This window comes from Diorhabda sublineata, chromosome 1, assembly GCF_026230105.1.
Source record: "Diorhabda sublineata isolate icDioSubl1.1 chromosome 1, icDioSubl1.1, whole genome shotgun sequence".
NCBI classification, from domain to species: Eukaryota; Metazoa; Arthropoda; class Insecta; order Coleoptera; family Chrysomelidae; genus Diorhabda; species Diorhabda sublineata.
Window position 1 is genome coordinate 38688592 of NC_079474.1, and position 22399 is coordinate 38710990.

The 22399-nt window shown below is 31.6% G+C and overlaps 1 protein-coding gene across 1 annotated transcript in view; it reads left to right on the forward strand.

Moving 5' to 3' along the window:
- The window catches only part of LOC130443532 (cytoplasmic dynein 2 heavy chain 1), a 71113-nt gene that overhangs the window by 44119 nt on the left and 4595 nt on the right, over positions 1–22399 (forward strand). The window contains exons 44-64 of the mRNA XM_056778283.1: positions 965–1078; positions 1137–1245; positions 2533–2698; positions 2758–2938; positions 5483–5697; positions 5913–6146; positions 6351–6560; positions 6698–6911; positions 6976–7076; positions 7131–7281; positions 7607–7743; positions 7804–7889; positions 9016–9174; positions 9482–9645; positions 10627–10866; positions 13068–13319; positions 15518–15716; positions 17428–17582; positions 18021–18181; positions 19100–19329; positions 20322–20593. Coding sequence (XP_056634261.1) covers positions 965–1078; positions 1137–1245; positions 2533–2698; positions 2758–2938; positions 5483–5697; positions 5913–6146; positions 6351–6560; positions 6698–6911; positions 6976–7076; positions 7131–7281; positions 7607–7743; positions 7804–7889; positions 9016–9174; positions 9482–9645; positions 10627–10866; positions 13068–13319; positions 15518–15716; positions 17428–17582; positions 18021–18181; positions 19100–19329; positions 20322–20593 — 3750 coding nt within the window. The remainder of the gene's footprint in view (positions 1–964; positions 1079–1136; positions 1246–2532; positions 2699–2757; positions 2939–5482; positions 5698–5912; positions 6147–6350; positions 6561–6697; positions 6912–6975; positions 7077–7130; positions 7282–7606; positions 7744–7803; positions 7890–9015; positions 9175–9481; positions 9646–10626; positions 10867–13067; positions 13320–15517; positions 15717–17427; positions 17583–18020; positions 18182–19099; positions 19330–20321; positions 20594–22399) is intronic.

Here is a 22399-nt window from a genome sequence, read left to right on the forward strand (position 1 = left end):
CAATAATTAGTTAAGAATCGGTGGTTTCTAATTATGTTATTTCTTATAAGAACATTAAATTCATGGATCTCAAAATTCAATATTCAAAATGTCGCTTTATAGAGATATTGATTATGTTTGTTATAAAAATCGTTGTTAATTTTTATTGGTTAGAAAATGAATAACATTAGATTTTATAGATAAGATCGTTATGAGTGAAATTGAATTTCATAGGTTAGGTAAGGTTAATTGATTGCCGATGGCATTGAATTTTAGAGAATTTGTTTTTTCAAAATCTAAGAGATATACATGGATTACACTTTTGGGCAATATATATTGTTCTTAAAAAAAGACGTATTTTGTAGTTTCATATACTTTGTTAGGCAATTTATTGATTGTTGTTTTATCTTTTATTTTAGTGAAAATAGATCGAATATTGTATGTTTGACTGTATTCTATCTTAATACTGTGTTGTTCCAACACCCCAGAAAGCTAAGTATCACCTATATACACTTTCAACCTATATAAAATCAGTTACTCCTAAAATGAGTCTCTTTAATTTTGATTCAAAATTCAAACCTTTTCATAATTTTAATAGTCGATGCAATTTGATTTTGATTAAGCGTCTGTATATTCTATATGAACAAACACTGGAATGGGTCTGAAAGATACTACCTTATCATTGTCAACAATCCATCATATAAATACCGAAACCGTATACAAAAATTCCCGTTTTTCGTTACATTTTCATTATTCTTTTTCGTTAATGTACTCATTTACTATTATGTAAATACTTATGAAAATAAAGATTGAGAAAAAAAGAAAATATTTTTGACCAGATCAAAATATCTCGCAATATCTGATATTTATATTGTCACCATGACTCATATACCATACAAGCTAGAGATATTCTGATTCCGTACAAAACTAAATATACCGTTCAATATTTTTAATTAGAACAGTTATCAATACAGAGCAATTTCAGGCTATGCAATATGCTGGAATTGATGGGGAAGAAATTTATTTTCTATTAGAAGATTACATATTCAATGAAGAAAGTAATATGAACGTACTCAATTTTTTAATTTCATCTGGAGAGGTTAGCAATGTCCTCCAATAACTTCCATATTTATTGAAAATTCAAAATATTTTTGCAGATTCCAGGATTGTACTCCACTGCTGAGCTTGACTCACTTGTTAAAGGATTGAAGGAGCAAGCTGACAGAGATAACTTTGATGGAAACTTAACTCAATATTACTCCGAAAGTAAGCTTAAACAAATGATGGAATATAATTTTTTTATTATATATTAGACACTCGACGATGAGTCTTTTGATTTGCATCAAGTTACATGAATTAGTTCAAGAAAGGTCAAATTAATTCGCATTAAAATAATAAGAATGGTCCAAATTTATGACAATGTTAATAATCAATACAGTTTTTATGAGAAATGATGATAATTAGATTCGGTTTCCTGTGAAAAAGTGGAAACAGATTAGTAATTAGTCAAGTTACGTTAATATTGTAGCCATATTTAATGAGAACTCCCTGAGATAAATCTACAGGTGTTTTCTAAATTCATGCGACAAGATTCAGGATGTGATTGCTCATAAAAAATTAAGATGGGTCATTTCTATGACAAAATTTCTTTAGCCGAGCCTTTTCCGACAAAAGATAGTGACTAAAATAAGGTTTTTATTTTTTTTCTAAGACTTCAGTAATGCTAGAAACTCTTTAAATGTCGCGCAATTGAAAATGACTATTCATAAGTATTTTTTCAATATTTATATTGAGTTATATTATACGGGGACGAAATTAACAACTTACTTTCATATCAGAACTTCTTTTCAAGATGAAGTGTTATGTAATCAAACAATATGAGATTATAAAATGAAAATATGGAACAAAAATGTTCATTTTCTTCTAAATCTTGAAAAAGTTTTCACATGAAATAAAGTTGGCTGATAATTCTATCCTTTTATAAGGTAACAAGAATATTTAGAAAATATGCTTGTTTAGTCCTTTGCGGGTGCATGCACGATAATTATATAATTTCAAGCTTCTAGCTTCACTGAAATTTTAGAAAAAAAACTAGAACTCAATTTTAGTCTCCACGTTGTAAGGGTGATATCTAGGAAAAGGACAGGTTGAGGAGATTTTTTTATAGGGAAGACTGACTCATCTCCTGAATTTTGTCGCATGAATTTAGAAACACTCTGTATGTTTTCACTGAATAACTACAAAATACTTTCAAAGGATGATTTTTGACCACAACATAGAAAACTGGATGGTTGAGTAATGGATTATAAAACTGTCCCCGATATAAAGGTACTTAAATAGTATACAAAAATCTCCACGAGGAGAATAATGCTAGGCACAACAAATCCATATATTGAAAACTTATCAATCTGCAATTTCTATTGAATCGAATCATTATTGTATAATATTAAAATATAAAAATATTTATGACTAGATATATAGTGAATTCCACACTACATCGATGACAACCCAGAGATATCGTTCTATTTTCGAATAGGCTCTCTCATTTTACAGGAATAAAGAAGAATCTGCATACAATCATATGTCTGGATGCAAGTAATGAAAATTTGTGGGATATCATCCAAAACTGCCCTTCACTCACTCAAAACTGTAACATAATTTGGGAATCAGGTTGGAGTCCCAACACAATTAAGAGCATTCCACAAACATTATTGCAGAGGTACATTAAATTAATACACTAAATTGGACATTCATTTTTTAATAATTCTTGATTGATAGGAGAAAAATAATTGAAGAAGATAGTGTACAGCATGCATCAAGCGATAATTTCTTAGCAGTGTATAATGCTGCACACTCTGCTGTGTGCACTCCATCCAGATATATTTCCCTGATCAATCTTTATGCGAAGATATATGCTGAAAAAAATGAAGGTATAAAATCAAAACAACAAAAATTGAAGGTAAGATTGTACTACCTATACTGAAGCTTGACAAAAATTTTTGTGTTTATATCGATTACTAATTAGGGTTAAGATAAGATTTTTTATATCTACACTGGGTACCGTTAATTTGTTATCTAAAAAGAATGTATTTTCAATTAATGAGAACGTTTTATTAGAGGGTTATATAATGATCTCTTGGGGCTAGAAACAACCGCTGCATCGCAGAATAAATAACTTCAGAATAACAATAGATACAAATAAAATAATACCTAGTTGGAAGTCGGTTGATACATAATAATCACAAGTCTAAATAATGGAGGTTGGAGGATAGAAATGGATATTAGGCCGAATTTGAATGTGAGTCTAAAGACAAGAAGCAAATAACATTGACCGAAAAAATAGACAAGGAACAGCTGATATATAGTTTCATAATCAAAATGATTATGTGATTCCATTAATAGACGTATTCGTCAAAAACTTTAATATTGGGAAATGTACTCATTCAATAATTTACACTCTGGTATGTTCATTTTCAATGATAAATCATATAATGTAATTGGGACAGAAGATTGAATTCTGCTGAATAAAAAGACCTTGTCGTGGACAAAAAATTGCTGTACCTAAGGGACAGTAATTTTAGCGACAAAGAATCATATGGTGCCCCAAATGAACAGAATGGAACACGTGAATTTTTAAAATCCATTTTTTGCCAGTTATACTATGACGAAATTCCAAATGTGAAACAAAGGTTCATTGTAAAGTTATAAAGGTCGGCAGAATCATTTGTCTTATATAACAAAATTTAGTGCGTTATTAATACGCATTTAATGCTAGTTAAGGGCTGACAACAGATATTTGGTGCTGTGGTAGCTGGACCAAAAATACTAACTTTCAATTAAGCTAGCTACCGCTCGTGACCCCGCTATGATATAATTGAGGCGGTGTTTCAGTATAGTTACTGCTGAAAGACGACTTTGGAATCGGTATTTGTGAATTTGAAAAAGGACACTAATTATTTCTCAATTAATGCTGCCGGAAAAACCAGAAAACTGACGGTTTGTTAGATATTATATTATTTTTCATTTTTAAATTAGGTATGAGTGCCGATCGTATTTATGAAATATTGATTGATCCTCGCATAACTGTATTCTGCAATTGATATTGAAAGAATTATAATTGATTTGAAAAAATTGAATACAAATTTTATAACGAAAATCTTTAACTACACTGACAGCACTCATTAAGCACTACATAATTACGTCCTGCAATTCCACTACACGTGGAGACGGAAGTAAGAAACCAAGCTACAAGAGCCTCAAGAGCAGCAACATACCTAAATGACACAATCTGGTGAAATAAATTCATTCGAACTGAAGCAAAAGCCCGCATTTACAAGACCGCAATCAGACCTATATTATTCTATGCAGCAGAGACCCGACCTGAGACCTCTAAAACGAAACGGATATTGGAGAATGAAAATAGTTCGAAGAATAGCGGGAAGAACACTACTGGATAGAGAAAGGAGTGAAAACATAAGACGAACATGCGGGATAGATAATATCAATGACTGGGTACTGGATAGAAAGATAAAATGGAATGAGCACATTGACCGCATGACGGAAGAACGAATTGTGAAAATATCAAGGGACAAATCACTAGCAGGACAAAGAAGCATTGGAAGACCTAGGAAAAGATGGAGAGACAACCTCCCAGGTCACTGAGCAGAGGTAATGACGTGAAGGAAAACAGGCAATGATGCCTATACACAGCAGGAAGAAGAAGAAGAAGAAGAAGAAGAATTCCACTAGTATCCATTTCCGATTCCCATTCCAACACTTAAGACTGCTGACCGTTAAACTAGCAGTAGTTGATTTGGAAAAATTAAGAAAAAAATTATTTCAAATATCCTTCACTACATCGATCGGCAATACTAATTGAGCACTAAGTAGTGCTCCAATAATATTTCTCGAGCTTCTATGTCAGCATTAATTGAGCATTAATTAGTGACTTTTTTGTCAATTTCACTAATACCGATTTTGGGGTTACCAATAAACTATACTTAAAAACCGTTGCAAATGTATCATAGCGCGGTTAGGGGCGGTACACTGCTATCCTAATTACAAGTTAACATTTTTGGTCCACCTATCACAGCACCAAATATCTGTTTTCAGCTCTAAATAAGACCTGAATGAGCACTAAATTTTGATCTATAAAACGAATGATTCTGCCGACTTAACCTTTCTAGCATTACAGACGTAAACAAAGGCTTCATCGAATGAGTGAAGCAGTAATTGGAACCGATAAACATTAAGGAAACTACTTTCCTGACATGGATAACTTTCTATTGTATTCTCATGATCAATTTCATCTAAATGTAGGAAGCAGCTATTTGTATTTGTATTTAGAATCAATGTCTGCATGGATGTCAATTAGTCTTTAGGGAATGTCATAAATTTCTGTAATATATTAAAAAAATTGTTCAAGATATTATATCCAACATGCTAATTAATTAATAAGGTTCACAAATAATTTTCTGGAATTAATGTTAACAATGAATTGTAGGCCGGTGTATCAAGATTAACGCAAGCAGAGCTTTTAGTGAAAGAGCTGAAAGAAGATGCAATCGAGAAACAAGAAAAACTAGGAGAAAAACAGTCTAAAGCTAACGCAGCTTTGGATATGATAAGTAATACAATGAAAAATGCGAATACTCACAAAGAGGAAATGGAAAGTTTGAAACTAAAAACAGAGGAAGAAAATGTACAACTAGAACGGAGGTAACTGAACTACACACATTTCCATAAAGTAATAAACAAGATTTTGCGATCAAATTTTCTGTCAGTGACTAAGACTAGAATAAATATTTCATAAGTACTGTGGTGTAGTGTAATTGAAATAGCTTTCGGGAGAAGTCTATAATTTATCCTTTCCAAATGAATTTCTCGAAAATTCATCTCTTCAATACAAACGAATTTCCAATTGTTTATTGTAGAAAAAAGGATATTGAGATGGAACTGGCAGAGGTAGAGCCACTAATAGAAGAAGCCAGATCCGCTGTTGGTAACATCAAATCGGAATCATTATCGGAAATCCGATCATTAAGGGCACCTCCAGAAATAATTAGAGACATTCTTGAAGGTGTCCTCAGATTAATGGGGACTCAAGACACTTCATGGAATAGTATGAAGTCATTTTTATCAAAACGTGGTATAAAGGAAGAAATCAGGTTAGTGATTATTATCAAGAGATTGGAAATATTGCTTGTTTCTACCATAATATTTGCTCTTCAACATGGAGCGGTAACAAAAAAATCATCTTAAAAAATTGCTGTTCAATTGCTTCAAAATAATTCGATAGCTATCAATCTATAGCTCATAACAGATTTTGCTTTGCATTTGTTAAAGTGAACTGTATGAAAATATATTTCTAGAGCTTTTGACGCGAAAAGAATTACAAAAGAAAATAGACAAGCTGTTGAGAAACTTTTGGCTACCAAAGGTGAATCGTTTGATCCAAAATCCGCAAAGAGGGCTTCACAAGCAGCAGCTCCTTTAGCCGCTTGGGTAGCGGCAAATGTTAAATATTCCTACGTTCTCGATAAAATAAAGCCATTAGAAAAGGAACAATTCAAGTTAAAGGAGTAAGTATTTTGGAGTTTGCTGGAAATTAAAGGGTAAAACACAATGATGACACGGTTTTATCAATTTCTGGAACTCGCTTGGTTTCAAATATATTTTTATATTATGTTATTAATCGGAATTATCATTTTTTTTCGAGGAACTTATTGAATGCTCAGAATCAATTGGGTGAGCTGAGCGCTGGGTTATCAGATGTTGATGCTACAGTAGCAAAATTGAAAGAGCAGCTTTCTGTATATACGAAGGAAGCTGCTGAGATTGAAATAGACTTGAATAGAGCGCAAAGTACCTTAGCCGCTGCGGAAGGTTTAGTTGGGAAGCTGGGAAATGAGTATTATAGATGGAAAAAACAGGTGAATATCTCAATAAAAAAAACTTGATAGCTGAATTATTTAATAGTGAATTTTTTTAATTCAGCTTCAAGAACTCTCTCAAGAAATTGAAATTTTACCAAAACATTGTTTATTAATGGCTGCTTTTATGACATATATGTCTAGCGAATCTGAACAAAAGAGGAGGTATGATATGATAAAATGTTATTACAGTACTTTCAATTTAATGCTCGCTTCTAGTGAATTTTTGACATACTGCGCTAAGGAAATTTGTACCGATATGATAGATCTGGAATCATTTTTTTCCACTGAAACCGAACGGATGCAATGGCATAGTGAAGGTTTATCATCTGATAAATTGTCTGTAGAAAACGCTGTAATGATTTTGAAGGTAGGTTTTACATTGCTGCTCCAGCAATACAATGTAATTCTGAATGTATGATGTTTTTATCTTAAAACCAATCTTAAGTCACTAGTAAGAGAGTTAAGTAGATGATTATAAAAATGAAATCATGGAAAATATGCATTATCGGCACTATAAATATTCCCTGCTTCAAAAAAAAATAGGAAAATTTGAATAGCTTCTAATCAACATATATCAAATTAGCTTTCTAATTTGTGAATTTATCTGGTTACATTATATATACTCAATTTATATAGAAATATCAATATTATGAATAAGAAATTACTACTGATATAAGATATGACAATTATAGGGTGGCATGGTACCTATTTTGATCGATCCCACATCATCAGCAATTTCTTGGGTCAAACAGCATCTGAAACATAGAAATATAGAAAGTACTACTCAAAATTCACCAAAATTCAAAGCAGCCTTGGAACTAGCTGTAAGGTAAAGTATATCAATTTAATTGCGTCAACACTTTCACATGATTTACGATGTCTTTCACAGATTCGGGAAAGTTTTCATTATAGAAGAAATAGATACTGTCTCTCCTATTCTGTTGCAAATACTACGCAAGGATTTTATAGTTCAAGGTAACAAATTACAATTTCAGAGTTTGTTTGAAAATTATTAAACTATCTGCAGGTAGTGCATCTTCACTTTTCACTTTCACAGTTATATATAAATCAGTTTGGAATTGTCTTTGTTTATTCTTCTAAATATTCAAAACTTACACTTAGATAAAAAGAAAGGAGAGGTCTGTTTGTATGCCAATTCCTCATTCACGCTTTTAAAATTCTGTTGAAATAGAAAATCATTGTTATAGTCAAAAATAATAATCATTTTATCCGCATTCTTGCGACCGAATCTTGTCTGATTTGTGATATACTGAAACACCTAAAATCGTTCTCACACTTGTAACACTTAAAATAGATGTATTTATTTCTAATATTTTGATTGAAAAAGCTTAGTTAAGCCACAATGTTTAATTGAAGTTAGAAATAGAATTTCCACGTGAAAATGAATATTGTTTGCACAAATTCATATTTTGGAGACTTGATATTGAGTCTTTACATATATACAGTTGATATAACTTATTTTAACGTTTTTTATATTTATTTACAATATTTCTAATCGTGGGATGAATTAATTATCACTCTCTCTTACGCACTTTATTCATTTACACGCTATAAAATATACATCACTCATAATAATTCACTTACAAATATTACTTAAATAATTTTTGCGATCACTTTTATTAATTCGTTCTTTTCACTACAACTATTTATTTAAAACTGACACACACAATTTTTATATACCTAAATAAAATTCTACAAAAATCTAGATCCAAAAGAAGCACAACAAATAAATAGACTTTCGTAGAAATTATATAAAAGGAATAGTGTAAATAAACCACCTGCTACAATAAAAAGTTCTAAAAGGGAACATCAAAGCGCGTCCGCCCCGCGAATTCGCCGAATTTTAAAATTCTATTATAGTTGCTTTAAGGACCGCATTTCGCGAGCTTGTTCGTAACATTATATATTTAGGATTTATTTTATATTGAGGCGAATTTAATATATTCAACTGACGTACTGAAAAAATTTTCCTTCTTATTATGGTTTCCATGAAAATAATTATAAAAAAGTCCTTTATTCTCTATTTTATTTTCCGCATAAACTTATACAATCATTGTGGCAGCTATATATCAATTTTCAGGTGAAAGACGACTCATAAAAATTAATGGCAAAGTGATTGATTACAATAATGAGTTCCAATTAATTTTATGTAGTAGAAATGAGCACTTGAAACTTCCAGCAGAAATATCACCTTTAGTGAATTTAATGAATTTCACAGTAACGCGTTCAGGTCTTACTGGTAAGTATGATTTTTTCCTTTCTTTTTGAATCTCGAGTATAAATATAAATCATTATATATAGTTGACAACATTATACTTTGTATTATATATTTCGAATTGAAACTCAATATGAATACGAATTTAACTTCTAGTCTAATCTAATCGTTGAGAAACTAGTTGTATTCCAGATAATTGTACATCAGATTTGACCCAGAATCCAATGACAAAAATATTAATTAGCTATATAGAAATACTATCCATCTATGGATTAAGTTCTGTTCTGTTTCTTTATAATAAATTTTTTTAATAAAATAACTTATCCTTTAGAGCAACTTTTGTCTCATGCTATTTGCCAGGAAAATCCCGAATTGGAGAAAAGAAAGAAAAAACTACTCAAAGAGAAGGAAGAAATGGAAGAAAAACTTAGTCATTTGCAAAACCAGTTATTAGAAGATTTGGCTAATTCATCAGGAGATATTCTTCAAGATCAAGTGAGTTTTCTTTGTACGACTGTTCATTAAAAAATTTTCCACAAAGATAATATCGAGTATTTACAATATTTTTTATAGATTTCTAGAAATAGGTCTTGGAGGCTCACCATGTAGGAACTGAAAAATGTCTTTCTAGTATTCTGAAAAAGTCCAGAGAATAGCCTTGACAATTATGATGGTTGTTTGAATTAGTTTTTCTCAATAGAAATTCTCTGTGCTAAAAATATAATCTGAATTAAATTTTCCATGTACAACTATGAAAATGCGTAATTATTTTTTGAACTATATATAAAACAAAATTAAAATTCTAGAATTTCCTCAATTTATTTATAAATATCCAATCCTCCTGCTAAATTTGAAAAAACAAATGCTCCTTGGTGAAATTCCAAACCAATAACGAACACCTCTCTCACTTCTATAATAACAAAATGTATATCGCAACTTGTTCTAAAAAACCTTTTTGTTAACCTGCTTAACAGTTACAGCTTTGAAATTATCCAAATATATTAATTCTTTCCTCAATTTCATTAAACAAGTTTATTTAATATGGTTATCATATTATTATTACAATGAAAAGAACTATTTCAATCATAAGAATTCTAACAACCACTAAGATTGGAAACGAGATAATAAAAAAGCAGGCAATAGGCAATAGTAGGCAATAGAAGCAACAGAAAGTTATTTTAGTACGATTTTAGTAGAGATCTAAAGCAACCTATGAAAGAAAAATTGATAAGAGCGTGGCAAAATCGGTAGTATTCTTCGACATCAAAATTACCTGTAGACACAATGTGGAAACCTGGGATATAATACCAAACACGTGTTTAGTGTCCCATATGTCGGCATAAATGTATTAGTAATATTTTTTAGTGAAATTGATTGTATTGACAACTTTCTAAAACTATTGATTTCGCTGATAACCAATATGTTACTACGAGAGTATTATTAAATTCATATATCAATTCTTCCTGTATTTTATAGAAGCTACTAGAGTCGTTGAATAATACAAAGGCTAGTTCCGAAGCTATATCAGAGGCTTTAAAGGAATCAAATGATGTGCAACAAAAGTTGCAAGCAGAGTATAATGTTTATAAAGATTTGTCAGAGTTTGGAAGTTCTTTCTACTTCGCTTGTAACGAATTTGCGAAATACAATATTCTCTACCTCCTCTCAGTTCCTGCATTCACGAAATTATTTCTGAAATCACTACAAAGTTTTCAGGTACGTATATTGGTGTCTATTTTTGGGTTTCTACTTATCAGGGAGCTACTCATATTTTTTCCATAAATATCTAATAGTATCATATCTTATCTATTCGATGTGTAAAAGAGTGGAGACAGAATTTAGTTCGAAACTTTTAATTACAAGTCGTAAAAAAATGCAGCGTGAAAATGAATTTATTAAAAAAAATTGGAATTAGAAAAATGGTGACTATAAGTGTTCAAATTAATGCCCATTTTGATCAATGCATTTACGGTAACCTTTCTCAACAGAGAGGCAGTACCGGTGAAGCATTACAAGCTCACCGCAAAGAGTTTTGAATTCTCATTCAATTGCAGTTCGGAGATCGGGAAGGGTGCGTAGTCCTTTTGCAAAAATGCCGCCCTTAAGGAGGCCCTACAGGGAAAAATCACAGGGTGTCTGCCAGGTCACACGTGCGGATCACTCAACAAATCCTCGTCTGTCTATGCATTCTCTAAAACCAACCTTAAGGTACTCCCGCGCACATAACGCGTCGTGTGGCGATGCTCTATCCTCCATGAAATGACGGATGTCCACGAATGCTGGATCATTGTCCATTTGCTCATGTAAATCTTCGAGCTTTTCTACATATCCTGCCTACTCACACACCTCATACAGACGTGAGGATTTTGATTGTTCCAGTATACGTAGTTATGTCGATTGATCTTTAAAGTTGCTTTATCCGACCACAAAATGGAATTCTGTAACCGCGGATAATCTTGACTGCATTTAAGGTACCATTCTCAAAATTCCATCGATCGAAATTATCCTCGTGAAGTGTGTGAAGGAGACGCGGTCAGTAAACTCGATAGTGCATGCGTCTCAGCTTTCGTCGTAAAGAACGATCATATATTTGAAGTTCTTTCAATAGATGTACTGCAGATTTGTTCCGCTGCTGAACTAACGCAAGCGTTACTGTTTCCATATTTTAGTTAGTTGTTACAGATATAATAACTAATTGTTGTGAAAATCCGATAAAAATAGTTTCATAATCCGCGTTCGTACTCAGATATGAAGTAACAAAAAAATCTTTACTGAATGTGTATCGTTTATTTATTCTGAAAAAACGTCTACCCAACGAGCGCTTAATATGATGATACAGATACAACTGTCTGAAGCACGAACATGCTTAGTCTCAATCTTTTTCTACATCGTTGCCAGACTGATGAGCGTTGCGGGACTTATACCGATTTTTCGAGAGTGTTCCCGGACTTATACCGACCCGACCTCTGTATGAATCGACAACTTTTACTGGCTTTAACTGTAGTCAACATTACTTAATTCGAGTAAACTCAGACGAAATATCATTGTTTGAGCCTTGTTGGTTTTCAATCAGTTATGAGGGAATTTTCTAATCAAATTTTCACCAAGTTTCCATCAACATCGTGTAAATTAATTGACGTAATTTTTATATGAAATAGAATGTTCTATTTTGCCCTAATGTATACATCATACCTCTAATTATAATAACTTGATTTAACAATTTTCTCAAAGATTTTTCAGAAAATAAACCATGGGGGTTTCAATGTAGAATACTTTGATAGCTGAATGATTCATGAGCTCGGCTCAGAAACCTATAATTAGTGGAGTGATTTTCATTAGACAATTTTCAATTTTACTTGAAAAATCACTAAACTTTTGCTGTTAAATTAATTTAAATAGGTATTCTTTAAAAAAAATTTTAAGCCACATCTAATATACACAAGAAATTAAAAAGTATTTTGCGACCAAATAAGTACAGAAATGAAAAGAAAAATTGTTCATTGAGTGATTGAGTTTAATATTTATACAGCTTACGAATTTATGACAAAAACTGAACAAAATTTGTTGACTGCATCTCACTATATAGGTTCCACCAGCATTTCGCTTATTCTATAACTCAAAGTTCTATTTTGATTGCTTTATATCCTTCAGGAGGGTTATACGTTTTGAACTGACAGGCATAATATATGTGACGCGTTTATGAGAAATGAACATCACACGTGTAGTCTAAGCTTATTAATTTGATGGCGGAAATACTAGATAGGTACTTTGTTTTCAATTGATTTACTCTCATAGTAAATTTGTTGAGGAAATCCAAAATATGAGTATAAAATACATATTCTTGATGGGACTATTAATAAATAGTCATAATAGAAATCAATCATTGCTTCCAAATATACCAGTTAATTATTTTAAAGGGTTTGGATAACAGCTTCTCATCACAGAAGAAACATTTGTTAAATACAGTTTACACATATATGAGCCGAGGAATATTTCAGGACGACAGATTGAAATTTCTTCTTTATTTGATATTCAAATTGTATCCGAAAGAAATATCAGAAGACGAATGGCGCGTATTTCTGGGAAATTCGGTTATTGGTAAAAGCGTATCAGAAGATCATCCACCTTGGATTCCCAAACACTGCCTGACCCATATTCAAAACTTACAGGTGAGTTTACATATATCTATTACTAGCAAATCATTGATAAACGACATTTCATTAAGACCAAAGATAAAATCGAAATTGTACTTTAACCAAAATTGTTTGACTATCAGCTACCAAAGGGAGTTATGATTAAAGTATTTCAATCCTCATACAAACAATGCTATAAAAAGATAAAATATCAAAACTATTCACTGTAAACCATATATAATAAAAACAAGACGGATAAAAGCTGCAGACGGCAAGAGGTGGGAAATATATGGACAGGATACTATATATAAAGAGAGACTAAATAGAAAGAAAAAATAAAAGAAAACAATGTTAATAGAGGAAGAAGAGGACGAGATAAAATGCCTCACAGAAAATGAGTTGCAAGACGAAATAAGAAAATGGAATGGTAAAGACCCAGGAGAAGAATCTTCTCAGAAGATGAAATAGACTTCTTGACTATGGTGGATAAAAACTGAACGAATATTTATCAACTAATAGAGCAGATATGGAAATAAAACAAAATCCCAGACGAGTGGAGCAAGTCATAATTAAGAAAGGCAATAAATAATTATGTGAGAATTATAGAACCATAACCCTACTAAATATCGCCTACAAAATACTGTAGTTTTATTGACTTAAGAAGTGCTTTCGATTCAATAAAAAGAGGGAAAATAATAGAAGAACTACAAAAACGAGGAATTCCAAGAAAATTAATAGAAATAATACTAAATAAGAGTGACACTAAAGTGAGATTCCAAGGAACAACATCAGAAAAGACACACACAAATAAAGCCGTCAAACAGTCACCAACGCTATTCAATATAATATTGAAAAGCGTTGTGAGAAATGCAGGATTAAAGAATAAGAACATTATAATAGACGTAACACAGATAGTAGCATATGCAGATGATGTGACTATCATAGTAAATGGACAAAGGGAATTAATAAAGGCGATAAACAAATAAGAAGAAGCAATTACGGAAATGAATGCAAAAAAAAACAAAATATATGAAAATAGGAGGAAAACCAGAAGAGGGAGCAATACATTTGTGAAACAGTATCGACCTTTAACTATCTAGGAATAACGTTGGGACAAACAACCAGAGACAGGATAAAGGAAGGGATGTAAAAAAGCTATCAAGCCTATGGAAGAAACAAGAAACAGAATAAAACAAAAATGTACAGAACCCCAATAAGACCAGTAATCAAGTATGCAATGGAAACAAAAGTAATCAACAAAAGGGAAGAAGAACTTAAAAGATCCGAGAAATAGATAATGAGAACAATAACAGGAGGGAGAGAGGAGAGCTAAGAAAAACGGAGAAATAGAGCAAGAGCTGGATAAGGAAAATATAGTGAGATACATAGAAGCACAAATACTCAATTGGGCTGGGCATATAATGAGAAGAAAAGCAATTGAAAGGATCACAAGAATAACGCAATGGACACCATTGTGGCCAAAGAGAAGAGTCACGCCCAGAGAAAACTTGGAGAAATGGAATAGAGGAGGATATAAAAGCACTTAATATAGAGAACTGGTGGGCAAAATGCCGGTATCAAAAGGAATGGAAAATAATAACAAAAGCAGCCAAGACAAACGATAAACTATAGAGAATACAAAAATAGAAAACGAGGAGTAATCCACTTCAAAAAAGAATTTTAAAGCGCTATAGGCGATAGCTATAATCCAAAGGATTGGAAGGCTTTATGATGATGGTGGTTGTTTCCTCTGAAGAAATAATATTCTGCTACCAAAAGGATTTATGATTAAAGTATTTCAATCCCTATACAAACTTAAATGAGGGCTATTTTGTTAACCAGACCTCAATAGCTTTATTGTGGGAAAATCTGATTATATCTCGGAACGGCTCTTTAATTGCTTAGAAAAATGTTATATTAATCGACTATATTTCACCATTGTCGATTCATGCGATATCATTTGGATTACATGAGGTTCAGTTTCAGCTTTCTCAGATGTACTACAATATTTCGAATTTAAAAATAGTTCTCATGATACTGCAGATTTTAAAAGATATATCATAACTTCAGTTTCATTGTTTTCCTTTCTCAATCCTATATCATTGTAAATTAAGTGTTGTTTTTGTTAAAGGTGATGTTCGGAATGTTTTGTTTCCCTTTTTTTAACTTGAAGTTTTATCCGATCTTAATTTTAATGTTTACTATAAATGTTTCACCAAGTTATTTATTTGTAGGTGGCATTACCAGAATTCTACAAAAGTTTGAAGTTGGAGGAATACAATCTTTGGAAAAATTTTATGACAGTTAGTGACTGTGAAAAGGAATTTCCAAATCACTGTACAATAACTGAATTTCAAAAGGTATTAATTGTCCAATCACTAAGACCTGATAGATCATTTACTGTTATGTCACAATGTTCTCTCAACATAACAGGTTGGTAAATATAAATATTTTTCACTTCCTACTCAATCCTTAGGAATTGATTACACTAGTTTACTTTAAACTATTGGATATTCTCCTATAATATCCGGGAATTAATTTATATAGATGTATTGAAAGCACATGAAAAGAGCTAAGGAAATTTTTGAAAATTCCATTATCCATTATCCAGATAATGCATCTTAGTCAGAGGCTAGGAATACTGCAATAATATACAGAAAGCAGGACTGGCTGCGAATTGCTGAGCAATCGCACTTTTGGACAGAATAATAGTAAAATGTCTAGATCGAAAAATAGGATCTGGAGAAACCCTGCTAGGAGGAACCAGTGCGGATTTCGAACTGAAAGATCCATAAAAGATAATATATTCACTCTTAAGGAGACTTAGATAATAGGGTACGGATGCGACTTGCCGATATTTGTAATTTTCATCAACCAAAAGGCAAGACAACATCTTTATAAATTAATGAAATACCTGAAAGCTACAATAAAACTGATGAGGCTGACGAAATAGAAGTCATCAGACAACTTCAAGACAAACATAGGACTAAAACAGGAACATCTTCTATTTACTACGTTGTTCAACATAATACCGGGATGGATATTATGAGGAAGCGGAATCAACACCACAGAATACTACAAACAAAAAAATACATAGTTGTTAGCTGATACAGATGATGTGGTAATTTCATAAACAAGTGAAAATAAATAGCGTACTAAAGAGTGAACGAGAAGAAATCTAGGTTCATGAAACTGGCGCATGTCAAGATAGAGAGAATAAAGATAAAGTACACACGCAAAAAATAATTGAATTCAAGCAAGACAACAGTTACATATATCTTGGTACAGCTATCAAAGACAATGGCGATGAGGAAGAGAACATAGAAGCAAGGTTAACTCGAGAAAGCAAACTGGTAAAAACAATAAACAAGATACTAATTTCCAGGAACATTTTTCAAAAAACGAAACTACATCTATATCAGACAGTCATCAGATGTACAGTATTTTATGCAAGGGAAACGTGGATACAGAATGAAGCAGAGAAGAACAAGTTATAGGCAGATATAGATGTATATATATATGGGAAAGGAAATCAGTTGGGAGGAGAAAAGGAGGCAGATATATGGACGAAGGACGCACAAGGAAATAAAAAACCTGTATGAGGAACAAGAGATTAGATGATTCATAAGATCCAGAAGACTAGGATGGTTGGGATACTTAAACAGAATGTCGGAATTAAGAGCGCCAAAGAAAATGATCGATATAAATATGGTAGGAGCACGGGAGACCCAATAAGAGATGGTATGCGGAGGCAAAACGAGATCTAACGGAGAGAGGAGTATAGGTCAGGAAGATGAGGGCAAAAAACAGAAAAGAATGGAAGAAAATTTAAATATATATATATATATATATATATATATATATATACATCTAAATGTTCTTGATTTTAGGTCTCTTCGGTTTTAAAATTAGTTTTTTTAATAATTTCTGGAAGGAAGATGACTTTTCTAGAAATTAGATATTAGAGAAATTTATATATATATATATATATATATATATATATATATATAATTGATTACCAATTATAATAGGAAAATATCTAATAGTTTAGGTGAAAGACTTAAAATCGTGTTCATATTTTTATTCTAAACATAGGAGCAAGCTTTTTTATTTGTATTATCATATGTATCCGTTTTTATTCCAGGTCTCAAATCATTGAATCCTTCGACTTTCGATCTAATTACAATATACAAAGAATCCAACAGCACTACTCCTATATTGATTTTGGCTGTATCAGGTACAGATCCATTGTCAGAGATTAGAGAAATCGCTAATGGCTTATCTCAAGAGTATATGGAGGTAATTCCAGGAAACATTTCTAATTTACGATATATACAAAATACTAATTCTTGACTTTAGCTAGAATGTTAGTCTAGTTGAATTCTCGAAAGAACCATCGACCCATATTACGAAGATTTTCTTTGATTATATCTTCTGTGATCAATTATCAACATACGGTATTGCACATTTTCTGTTAAATCCTGAACCTAGAAACTGATTCCTCGTCCTAATTTTGTCGCTCTTAACCTTTGTTTCTCTTTTTTTTTCATATAATAGTGTATATATGAGATCGTAGCTTCAACAATTTAGTCAATATATCAGTTTGGTCATCTTATTCACTCTACCGTACTTTTTATCTTCACTTAAACAATTTTCTGGAGAGAGGTGTTATTTCTTTTCATATCTTTGTTTGCGAATTTATAAATTATAAATAAATGAAACCGATTTATTTTTTAGGTCGCTATGGGTGAAGGTCAGGAGTACAAAGCATTGGAAGCATTAAAAATATATTCAGAGTCAGGTTCTTGGTTGATTTTGAAAAATTTACATCTAGTCACTCACTGGTTACCGGTGTTAACTCAAACTCATAAAAATATCAAGCCTCATGAACAATTCAGGTGAGAAAATATCAGAATCTAGAATTCTGAATACTATGAACTTTCTCTTTGTCTGTTTATTACTAATTACAACATTATTGGATCGATTGATGTTGGAAAATTGCTTAAACATTTTATTCATTAGAAATTCATAGATGTGGATATTGTCTTCTGATGTATGATATTCCGAATTTTCATATGATTCAATTGATGTTTCTTATCAGTCATGAGAATTTCCTTTGCAGTTGATACATATATTCTCAAACACAGTTTTAAGTTTTAATGCAACTATAAATAATTTGATTGTTGGCTGCTGCATATTTTTGAGAGAAAACCATTTTTTCTTAGTAAAACAGACTTCTATTTTCATTTTATTGATTAATATAATGATGATAATAATATAATTAAGCATATTATCAGTGCCAAGTTCTATTTCGATAAAGACTTGAGTAGGTCAATACCTGAAAATTTTATGCTTTTAAGCAAAATTTTAATTGGAGAAGAAGACCTAAAATTAAGATAATGTACCAACAAATCTATATAAAATAGGTCTAAGAGGTGAAAAGTTGGAGAAAATTTGAGGAATTCACAGTTCTGCGAAAATATGAATGAATTTATTAATTTTATAATATTGAAGAAATATATTTGATTATAGAAATTTTTGATTCATTTGTTAAATAAAAGAGAATAATGAGAAAGAGAATTTATGAAATTAGTTCATATACATGGAAACGAGAATCTATCAATGATAAAAATGACTCAATCAATTCAGTAGCGCATGTTATAAGAAACGTTCCTTCATTTAGATGAAACTAAGGAAAGTGTCTTTAAATATTTTATAAAATTTCCTGTCAAATTATGCCATGAAGCAAAGGAAATTCTATGAAAATAATCATCAATCCAACTTGTGTAACTTTCATGTATTTTTTTTTGCTCAAGACTGTGGTTAATATCCGAACCGACACAAAATTTCAACTTTGTCTTGTCTCAAAACAGCCTCAAAGTTGTATACGAAACATCTCATGGCATAAAAAACAATTTACTTAGGACATTCTCGATGTTCGGAAAAAAATACGTCGAAAAACAAACACCAAATTCGGCCAAAATATTTTTTGTCATTGCTTGCGTACATGCTTTACTCCAGGAAAGGCGAAAGTATATTCCTCAAGGTGAGTACTTCGAGTCAATAAGTATATTCATATAATAGGCTTTTTGGTCTAAAGTCTCGGTAGGTAGTTTCGATAAAAAAAGCTGGTACTTTCAAAAAGAAGTCATAGAAGCTAAATAATAATTTACTCAGCCTTTTTATCTATTTAATTTGCTTGTAGATGAAAAGAACGTTAATCTTGTTCTCACGAATTGATGAAAATTTTAAATCATACTGTAGGGAGGAAATACGTATAGAGGCTTGAAAAATTCAATTTTATTTTCATGAATCGCTTGTAAAACTATTAGAAACTATAGATTTGAAATTTCAAGTCAAAATTATTATTCATTCATAAGTTATAAGTGATTTAACAGTTGCCCTTCGATACAGCGTCCAAGAACATGACTTACAGAACAGAGTCATTTATATACTATTATGTATGTATTTTTAAAAGGGTGAAGGAACGTGGATAGATTTTTTTTTATTTTATTCTTATAGGAATTACTAGAAGCATTAGTGTCCTTGTAACAAACTATCATATAGTATTAGTTCACAACCAACCTTCGTAGCGTGCGATGGCAGTATCAGATTAAAGTTTATGTTTTATATCCGAAAATAAGGGCGTAGTGATTCTGCTTGTCATAATAGACCACGCAAAAGATCTTTTCACCGAAATCAGTATACAAATAGTGAGTCAAATAACTGTGGTGAAAACAACGAAATTATGAGTGCTAGTTGCAAAAGTTGGAAGCTGAGAATTAAGCTGAAAAATGTTCGCAATATGGTGTAGGAATAGTTGATTAATTATTAAATTGTTTTAATTAGTTTAATGCTACTTTACATTTACTTTCTTTGTCACTGTTTTTAAATGAGTTTTTCTTGAAACAAATTTTTTCGAAATGGTATACACTCAATTAATGCTTTTGCACGTATTTCTTCCCTTAATAACAATAAAAAAATTATAAATATATTGAGTACCCAACTTTTCATTCCTTTTTTATAATTACTTTGCAGGCTGGTCGAAATATTACGATTTTAGTGACACAGATCTATCGACCACTGTTAAGTTAGTGGAAGACTTGTGGAACAGTCAAGGTCCTCAAATTCAATGGAAATTTATATCTGGTCTTACAGCCGATGCAGTTTATGGTGGTCGTATAGAAAATATTGACGATATGAAAATAGTTTATTCTTATACAAAGCAGTATTTCGTAGATAATGTTATAAGTCATAGATGGAAACCATTCGGATTGGATGTCACGGTACCCAATGTCCCCCAATTTGAGGTAAGTGAGAAATTTTGTTAATAATTATGAGAAAAAAAAAACAAAAAAAATCATACAATGAAATTTTCACTCATTATATTATGTATGTTCAAATCTGTATCAACGTAGATTTTTTAATGCATCAATATTAGATGTAAAAGTACATTTTACTATTATATGAACTACAGGTAATTTTATATATTATATTGTTGCTCTTTTTCAACAATTCTCATTAATTACTCCGGTTTACATTTTTGCGCACAGGTTATACCTTATTTATTTCTATTGCTTTTATACCTAGAAATAAGAATTAGAACAAAAAATACTTCTGAATTTGTTTTTATGAGCATAAAATCAATCAAAGTAGATAGAAAATCCACGAATAGATGATTTATTAAAACATATCAAAAATCAACAGTTTTAAAATGGAGTTAAAAAATTTAAAAATAATTTTTTTTCTGGCATGTTCGGTAGAAGTTTCTCTTATCAACCTCCAAATATAATCCCCCATCATGCTTTCAGATACAGGCCTTTGTAACGTCTCTCAAATTCCACTTTGTCTTGATGGAAGCGTTCCTCTTTTTCTTGCGAATAAGCTCCCATATTATCTTCAAATTTATCTAAATGAAAATCTAGTATATGCATTTATAGAGACATTATACATCCCATGACAGAAATTTGTGATCATGTCAGTAATCAGCTCTTCGTACTTTTCAGCTCTATGGTTTACAAAAAAACCTTAAAACTGATCCAGGCTTTTTTCTCTTTATTGCTGAGTAACTCTACAAAAATATTAATTCATATTTTTTTCATTTGAGGACCAACAGAGATATCATCTTTAATTTTCGCGCCTCAGAGCTTTGGAAAAAACTTTTCAAATATTTGAAAGCTTTAGACTTAAGATTAAGAGCCTTTACAAATTGTGTAATAAGACCCAATTGCTCAATACGTGCAGGCCAATGTTTTTGTCAATAGGGAGCGGTATCATTTCTACTATCCAACAGACATAGATAAAAGGAGTGTTTAGTATAACAACCTTGCATTCCTGTCAAAAAACATACTATTTTGAAATCACCAATAACTTCCCACTTGTATTCCATATAATCAATTGCAGTTAATAGCATTTCAATACTGTCGTGATTTTCTTTGAGATGTACGGGATGTGCTAATGAAATCTATGGAAATTGTTCCCATTGTGTAGTAGAACAGCTTTGAAGCTTTTCGTTCAACTGTCAATAAAAAGACGCCATTCAGATGTATGACACGAAATATCGATTTCTTCAAATAGACCTTTCACGTCATGGTTAAAACAGAGGCCATCTTCCTTCCTCCTTCATGCTGTTTTCTTTGACGGTATATTCGAACATCATATTTCATTAAATTCGCTTTACTTTTTGGAAGATTTAAGTCTCTTATTAGGTCATTGAGATCTTTAGAGTTGATAAGGTGTGGTATTTTTAGTTCAGATTTAAAAACGAATTCAGAATGTACGGATACAGATGAACTTCGTGATTGCGGGCTACCTTGAGAGAGTAGTTGCTTTTCTAACAATGGCGCAGGTACAGGATTTTCTTCAGTATACGGTATTGGAGCAGATGTGGATTGTAGGTCACAATAAGTTGTATTCTTTGAATTTTTAGCTCTGAGTTGATTCACAATACAAAAATAACAATCAGTGTAACGATCACTGGTTTCCCTCCAAATTTTCGCACTGCAATCTTCATTGCTCTTTTCTCACCAGCAAGAGTAACATTATACATGTGGAGCTCATTTTTTGTCTTGATTTTTGACTGATAGATTGAAGTAAGCTTGACATGCTTCGCAAAT